Source organism: Symphodus melops (genome assembly GCF_947650265.1).
Source record: "Symphodus melops genome assembly, chromosome: 4".
NCBI lineage: Eukaryota > Metazoa > Chordata > Actinopteri > Labriformes > Labridae > Symphodus > Symphodus melops.
This window is the reverse complement of record NC_136694.1, coordinates 8608023-8616350: the sequence shown is the minus strand read 5'-3', so window position 1 is coordinate 8616350 and position 8328 is coordinate 8608023. Positions and strand designations below refer to the sequence as shown.

The 8328-nt window shown below is 38.8% G+C and overlaps 1 protein-coding gene and 1 long non-coding RNA gene across 2 annotated transcripts; both read left to right on the top strand.

The window, feature by feature from the left end:
* The first annotated feature begins 2643 nt into the window (after positions 1 to 2643).
* LOC306822840 lies at positions 2644 to 4373 on the top strand. The gene is made up of 3 exons (XR_013778957.1): positions 2644 to 2842; positions 3986 to 4051; positions 4146 to 4373. It is a non-coding gene; the product is annotated as an uncharacterized lncRNA (long non-coding RNA).
* Positions 4374 to 4443: 70 nt separating this feature from the next.
* On the top strand, positions 4444 to 7756 carry LOC306822209 (uncharacterized protein). The gene is made up of 4 exons (XM_079341069.1): positions 4444 to 4459; positions 4565 to 4699; positions 5159 to 5224; positions 5363 to 7756. The coding sequence occupies exons 2-4, from the start codon at positions 4616 to 4618 to the stop codon at positions 6692 to 6694; spliced, it is 1482 nt and encodes a 493-aa protein (XP_079197195.1). The 5' UTR covers positions 4444 to 4459; positions 4565 to 4615; the 3' UTR covers positions 6695 to 7756.
* The last annotated feature ends 572 nt before the right edge of the window (positions 7757 to 8328 follow it).

Sequence of the window (8328 nt, the reverse complement as noted above, 5' to 3'; positions counted from 1 at the left end):
TTCCTGAAAGGAAATTAGGTAATTACATTCTGAGTGAGGGAGCTGCCCCGGGATGGGACATGTTGATTGCAGGAGCTGGGAATCGAACCCCAAACTTTAGCTTGAGAGACCTTGACTCTACCCACTGAGCCACAACTGCCCTTGCTGTGGGTTCTAGAAAAATCTCCTTTTAATGCATGTAGTTGTAACATTTGGGTTTAGGGGTTGTTATGAGTAGTCTGGTGTTAATGTGTTAGATTTCTGTTAAAAAAATAAAAAGTGTTTACATGTACATTATCCTCATGTTTAAATGTAAAAACAAAAAAGTCACAGGATTTGTTTATGTTCATTTCTGGTGTGTATGTATTGGAAACAGTTAGTATAAAATGATAAAGTTAGAATAACATTTCAAGTTGTTATTAGAAAATGATATTTGAAGAACAATGTTGTGTTAAAATGTAAGTATATAATAATAAGTATGTCCTTTAGACGTCTTTTAGAGCAAAGGTGTGACTGTACCTGCGATGTGATTGGTCGATTTCATATGGGCAGGGATTTGATTAGGATGCTTGGAGATTTAAGGAGGCGGCTTTCTTTTCATCTGGTTGCCACTTTCACTTTGCTTCAAGCAATTGAGAGAGTGACAACTTGGTGTGCAAGCTTTTGCGTGCAAGATCATTTTATCTTATTTTATTATTGTTAGTTAGTCATAGTGTTAGTTTATAGTTCTTTTTTTAACTGTTTTTTTCCATAGTGTTTTTATTTCTATTTGGATTCACATCCAGGATACCATCTGTTCCAGTATATAAAGTAAGTAAAAACAAGTTACAGTGATTGTTTGTGTTTCTTATGAAAGGTGAATGTTTGTTTAGTTTTGTGGCCTTGGGACTTAGATAAATTAGATGTAGTGATATAAATGTTTTCTTATTCATTGTGAAAATTGTTTGTTGAACAGTGATTGAATGTATCACAACATTTCTATTTGTTTGTCTCTGTTATTGAATTAATTAAGGAAGGGCAAAGTATGTCACTGAAGTAAACCTTAAATTCAACCTTTGTGTTTTGATAGGAATCTCAGAGGACACACTTGTGTATTTCCTCTGTGTTTCCAGAACTGTGGAAGTTAAGACGACACAGTAAGTTTTTCATGTTCATTATGCAGTCAGTTTGTTGAGTCAATTTTAAATAAAGTGTGTGAAATGAGATGTAAACTTTATTGTACTCTGTTAAATAGTTAAGGCATTGAACCCTGGTTTCTAAATTTGATGAAATGTAAGAAGAAAAAAAAAGGTGTTTTTCTTTGCTTGAAAGTTTTCTTCATGTGATGCAAAAAACGTCTGCATCACATGAAGAAAACTTCCAGGCAAAGAAAAACTTGTTTTTCTAGTCTCAGGGCAAAATGAGGGTTGGTTTCACGACCATTCAACACTACTACCATGTTTCTAATGATACAAAGCTTCCTGTAAATGGGTGAAGTATCCCTTTAATGCTAATCGGCTACTTTAATCGTTGGGTACTTGAAGGACAATCACCTTAATCACTCCTGGTTTCCCCTTATTGTTTTGGATACTAAATGCTAATCATTGCTCCTACCTAGCTATCTACCTATCTGTCTGCCCAACTCAACAAATTACATCTTTATAAACAACTGGTTACACACAAGCAGTGAATATTGTTAATGAATAATTATACATATTGTGTATACAATAGATGCCACGTGGAAGAGGTTACCGGCGCTCTCTTGCAGCCAAGAAGAGAGAGAGTAACCAAGTAAAGGTTGATGTCGAGCCACAGCAACCTCCCACTGCCAGTTATGCACGTAAGTCCAGAATATTTTAAAAGGTTTTTAAATTTTAAATCCTATTGATATTATATACATGTTTATTTTGGAGTGTTTTGTAATATTTTTAAACCGTATATTCCTTGTTGTGCTGGCATAATGCATGAGTTATAAACCATACATTTCTATTCTTTACTAGGTCATGGTACTGGTTCTAGGCATCGTGTCCAGAAATGGCCAACTTCTGATGTGACTGGACGGTCACACAAGTTGGTCCTTCCAGCTGAGTCTCCTGACAAGAAGGTATTATTTATTTAGATATTATGGAGAAATGTGAAGCTGTGAATGAAGACACTAGTACTAATCATATGAAATACATGTCTGCCCAGTTTATCCTTGTTGTAGGAGACAGTCATTTGCGAGCGCTAGCAGATGGCGTTGTAAAGATGCCAGAGAATGGTTTGTCCTTTGGCTTCATGTCGACACCTGGGGCTTCTGCTCATGATCTGAGGATGGAGTTGGTGAAGGCGGAGGTTCCTCAAACTCCTGCAGCTGTGTGCCTTCTTGCCCCCAGCAACAACCTCACTTCTTCTAAACTCCCCTGTGAAGCTGCAGATGACTTCAGAAAGCTTCTTCGTTCTGCTTGTGAACGTTGGTCTAACGTAAGCTCATTTCTATCTAAATATCTGCTTTTTTTGTACACATGATTATCTTTGATGATGAACTATTAAGTTAACATATTTGGTACATGTAATGGCATGTTTGTAATAATTTCTTCTGTGTTCTTAATGTCAGGTGGTCGTGTTAGATTTCCCCCCACGTTTAAACTTTGACATGAGTTACCAGGAGCACATGCGTCAGGCGTTCGTTGCTGCAGACGAGGGTAAGCTTATTTTTAATGTACATTTATCATTTATTCATGTATATTATATATCTGATAATTATAAAGAAGGATTACTTAAGGATACAATGTAAAAGTGATTGATATATTGTGATTTTCTGTTTATCTATTAAGGTGTTAGGTGGTTTCCTGTGGCTGATAAATTCCTGTTGAACAACACTGACCTGTGGGCCAGAGATGGTGTAAGTTGGAGTTGATTATTGAATAGGACAAGTTTACTTTATAATACACACATACCTGCACATGCACGTGACGCTGATGGAATGATTAATGGAAGATGAAAAAGTGTTGTTGTTTATTTTACTTCTGTGGATCATTTGTATGATCACATACAGAGGTTTGTAGCAATGCTGACCACACCGCAAAAGCAGTTTGAAATTATTGGTGTTGTTGTAACTAAGACATATGTCGACTGTAATGTGCCTTTAAATTCTTCAGGAGCTGCAGAAAGCACACACAGCGTGTTTGAAAGTAGTTCATCTGAAGAGTGTAGTGATCAGCCAGTTGCCAGTTGTAGCAGCAGTGAAAACTGCACAAGGTCAAGCACACCTCATGTGTCTGAGAACTTACCAATGACTGATGTCAGTCAAGTTCATTCTGATGTGTTATTTGTGTGTGATGTGACTACAAAGGAACTGCAGTTTAACCCCCTGACCAAAGATGTTGCACATGATGTGTGCACACAGCTAAACATAAAATGTGACAAAGTCGATACAGTATCTTCTAATGTTGGCCCGTTAGGTGCTCCTTGTACAAATATTCAAATAAAGGCTGATGGCAATTGTTTCTTTAGAGCTGTCAGTCAAGCTGTGAGCGGTTCCCAGGATCATCACAGAAAAATTAGACTAGCTGTAGTTAAACAGTTAAAAAGTTCTGCTGAAACTTATAACAGTCTTTTGAGAAGTCAGTACACCTCTATTAAAGATTACCTCCATAAATCAAATATGCGCCTCGTTGGCCATTGGGCAACGGAGTAAACATATATACATATTATAATGATCAATGGTTTGAATATAGATGTCAGAATAATCCGTTTTTAAATCAAGGAGTTTATTTAGAGAACTGTAATGGTAACCATTATGAGACTGTGGTTTGCGTTAAACAGCATTTAAGTTGTTTTGGCTACTGTAAAGTTAATGTAACAGACACCACATACAATCTTAGACAACACAATAAAATAGGTATTGATTCTTCAGTTACATTTACTCCTGCTGACGGTTATGTGGCTGTGCTGAAAACAGAGATTGAATAGGACAAGTTAACTTTATAATACACACATAAATAGGATATTCATTGTAATTGCCATTCTTTTTCATGATTTACAGATTCACTTGTCTGACTCAGTGGGAATGCTTCTTTTGGTAGACCTGCTTTGGACAGCTGTTTATTCGGTGAGTTGTAAATACGTCTTTGTGTGGATGAAGCTGTAATTGTTGATGTCAAACAAGTTCAGTCTGAGTAACATAAAGCTATTATTGTATTTAGCAAGTGGAGGACGTTCAACAGAGCAGCCAGGTGCAGGCTCCATCGAGGCCATGGGTTCCAAGATTCACTCCGCGAGTGGTTGTGAAGGGAAAGGAGATCTCAGCAGTTACTGCAGCCGACCCCTCCACCTACATATTTGTTGGAAAGGGCAAGAAGGTAACATACTGCCAAGTGTTTGTTATCATGTTAAAAACAGTAATATTAACAAAACAGTCGAGTTTACTGAAAATTCTTTTGTCTAAAAGAAAGTGTGCTGTTATGTATTACAGAGGCGTTCATCAGTGGATGCTGAGTGGGCGTCTAAGCACAATAAGGTATGTAGGATTGTTCCTTTTAAGTCTTACACATACTGTATGTATTCAATGAATTCTACTTATGTTTTCTATTTGAACAAAAAAGTAACCAATTTTTTTTCACAGCTGGTGAAAGATTGTACCATCCCGCTAACACCCGTCTGGTTTAGCGTTCCCATGCTGGAGAAGATGGACAAAATCTCCCCCTCTGATCTCAGTAGTCCTGATGAGTCTGACGCGCCTGTTCCTGAGGGCAAGCCGGTATGTGTCGTGTAAAAAATGCCATGTTTTATTTTCTCTTGTTGACAACGTAAAGCTTGAGGTCAGCTGAATCTCTCAGCTCTTTTAAATCAAGGTTAAAGACCCATCTGTTTACAGCTGCCTTTAACTAAAATGTTTGAATAAAGGTTATCATTTTTTACTCTGCACTATGACTTTTAAATCCTTTTATATTCTTCCTTAAATTAATTTCATTTGAATTATTACTGCAAATTTTAAGTTTTAATAATTTCAGTCATTTTTATTTTTTTTATGTCTCTTTTCTTTCCTCTGCCATGATGCTTTTGATGTCTTGTGTAAAGCACTTTGAATTGCTTTGTTGTTGAAATGTGCTATATAAATAAACTTGCCTTGCATTGATACAGTCAGCATTGTTGAAACTGTGGTGATGCAGTGTATGTTGTATATGACTACAAAGAAGTTGTTTTTTTATTTTATCAGAAGGCCTTCGTGAAGCAGCGGAAGAGGGCCACCGTCTCCAAGATGCGTCTACCAAGGCCGGAGCAGGTCAGTTTTTTTGTTTGTGTAATATTATTTGGACATTAAAAGTGTTTGTTGACATTCAGGAACTGTCAGTCAACATCACCAGTCTGTGTTGGTGAGAATGTTTTCTCATTATATTTATTTTATGTGCATTTACTATAGGGGGCAGCAGTGAGTGTCGGCGGGACGTCAGATCAGCTTTCTCCTGCCATGACAGCCCAGGAGGTGTCCGATGCACAGTGCCCACAGAAGTCATCTAAAGGTCAGAGCGATGCTAAACCCCAACCATGTGTGTGTTTAGAGAACTCACAAAGGCCTTATATTCACGGTACACGTGTAGCACCTGCACCACTGACACATGATGTAAATACACTGATAGCTTGTAGTGTGGTTTCTGCAATCAAGCATGTAGTTGCACCTGTGTGTACATGGACAGGGAGAGATGTAGATGAGGTAGGTGCAGAGGGAAAGAAGTTGCTTGCATTGTTAGCACAGGACAGTCATGCTAAGCCGAAGGAGTTGTCTGAGCTGATTCAACAGTGCAGTGTGTTTGGAAGGGAGTGGAAAGTAGATGTTGGTGAAGCAGGCTATGTTTGTTTCAACAAGTCTGCTTCTAACGAGTCTTTGTCCAAGAAGCTGGAGGAAGTATTGTTAACCGATCGTATGTGTCTCTTAAACATAAATGGTTCAGTAATTGCTGTCATACAACACAATGGCTATTATGTAGTTGTTGACTGTGCAACACGTGATAACTCGGGCTTTGCATGTGGACATGGCACGTCTGTGGCAACTTTTAACACCAACATGATTGACCTGAAGTATCACATTATGGGTTTGCAACACTCTCTTCGTGCAGAGTGGTGTGGTGTTTACAGCATGTCTGTGGAGGCTCTTGATGCTGACATGGAGATTTCTACAGAAGTTGCAGATAGTGATGTTGACTCCCAAGTTGCAGTTCAGCATCAAGACAGCAGCTTTGTTAGACCAGAAGGTCATGTTCCATCAGTGCAGGGGACATTTCACCAGGGGGCGCCTCAGTTTGAGTTTGCAGGAAGGCAGTGTATGGCTATCAGTTTGGCAGCCATAGCTAAACACAACACTGACAGCGTGTTTTCCTGGCAGTCACATGACTTGGACCGTGTTGTAGAGCGAGGTGACGCGTTGTATTCTTGTTTGCACAAGAACAGGTTGATCAGTTCTGGAGAAGAATTCCTTTGTGTCAGTGATCTGCCTAGACAGCAGGACTTTTTTCAACACTTGTTTCAGTTTGAATATCATGAAGATGGATATGGAGATGTTGATGTACATGTAGTAGATGGAAATGAATATGTGTACACCACTTTACAAAGCGGGTTGACACAGATGTGTACGACATATGACACATGCTTGTTTACATTGGCTGGGAGCACTTGTGCAATCATCCGTCAAGATGGAAAGTTTGCTGTTTTTGATTCACATGCACGTGACGCTGATGGAATGATTGATGGAAGATGAAAAAGTGTTGTTGTTTATTTTACTTCTGTGGATCATTTGTATGATCACATACAGAGGTTTGCAGCAATGCTGACCACACCGCAAAAGCAGTTTGAAATTATTGGTGTTGTTGTAACTAAGACATATGTCGACTGTAATGTGCCTTTAAATTCTTCAGGAGCTGCAGAAAGCACACACAGCGTGTTTGAAAGTAGTTCATCTGAAGAGTGTAGTGATCAGCCAGTTGCCAGTTGTAGCAGCAGTGAAAACTGCACGAGGTCAAGCACACCTCATGTGTCTGAGAACTTACCAATGACTGATGTCAGTCAAGTTCATTCTGATGTGTTATTTGTGTGTGATGTGACTACAAAGGAACTGCAGTTTAACCCCCTGACCAAATATGTTGCACATGATGTGTGCACACAGCTAAACATAACATGTGACAAAGTCGATGCAGTATCTTCTGATGTTGGCCCGTTAGGGGCTCCTTGTACAAATATTCAAATAAAGGCTGATGGCAATTGTTTCTTTAGAGCTGTCAGTCAAGCTGTGAGTGGTTCCCAGGATCATCACAGAGAAATTAGACTAGCTGTAGTTAAACAGTTAAAAAGTTCTGCTGAAACTTATAACAGTCTTTTGAGAAGTCAGTACATCTCCATCAAAGATTACCTCCATAAATCAAATATGCGCCTCGTTGGCCGTTGGGCAACAGAAATAGAGATTCAAGCAGCAGCAGATTGTTTAGGAGTAAACATATATACTTATTATAATGATCGATGGTTTGAATATAGATGTCAGAATAATCCGTTTTTAAATCAAGGAGTTTATTTAGAGAACTGTAATGGTAACCATTATGAGACTGTGGTTTGCGTTAAACAGTATAGGAGTTGTTTTGGCTACTGTAAAGTTAATGTAACAGACACCACGTACAATCTTAGACAACACAATAAAAAAGGTATTGATTCTTCAGTTACATTTACTCCTACTGACGGTTGTGTGGCTGTGCTCAAAACAGAGATTGAAGAAAAGCAATTGCAAAATATAATGTCAAAATATCTCATGCAGAAAAAAAAGTAGATGAAAAAATCAGGAAAATCAGGAAAATGTTAGTCATAGAGAAAAGGTTCTGAAAAATACAAACCTGAAATATCAAAATGTTGCTTTTAAAGAGAAAGTGAAGAACAATAACAAATTAAAACCGCAAGCGGTGATGAAGGGACCGAAGCACCCCACGCATGTCGGCGCGTGTCGCGACCGCGAGAGTGCGACCGCGGGAGTGCAGCCGCGACACGTGGCCAAACAGCAGGCCTTGCAGTAATCGAAGGTTAAAAAATTGGAGTGTGCCGACACATCAATGTTTGATGGTACGCCATGGCCACGCCCTTTGACGAAATAACGTGCGGAGCACAAGTAGAGATCTTCAACATGTCTAGAATGCACTGAAACTGAGTTTGCGATGATCGGATAAACGCTGTTGTAGGAGTTCGTTCAAATAGCTAACCTGTGAAACATGATTTTTGGCCATTTTTGTTGCATTAAAAAAAATATGGCGGACTTCCTGTTTGGTTATGACTATAGGTGTAAGAGGATTTTATTTAGGTCCTGACATGCCCAATGAGCATAAAAAAATGTGTGTAGGTAGGACAAAAAAACCT

Excerpts from the sequence above, each read along its gene's own strand:
- LOC306822209 (XM_079341069.1), top strand. The coding sequence starts at position 4,616 with ATGCTGGAGAAGATGGACAAAATCTCCCCCTCTGATCTCAGTAGTCCT. Across the intron at positions 4,700-5,158 it reads CTGTTCCTGAGGGCAAGCCG|AAGGCCTTCGTGAAGCAGCG; the intron begins GTATGTGTCGTG and ends TTATTTTATCAG. Across the intron at positions 5,225-5,362 it reads GTCTACCAAGGCCGGAGCAG|GGGGCAGCAGTGAGTGTCGG; the intron begins GTCAGTTTTTTT and ends CATTTACTATAG.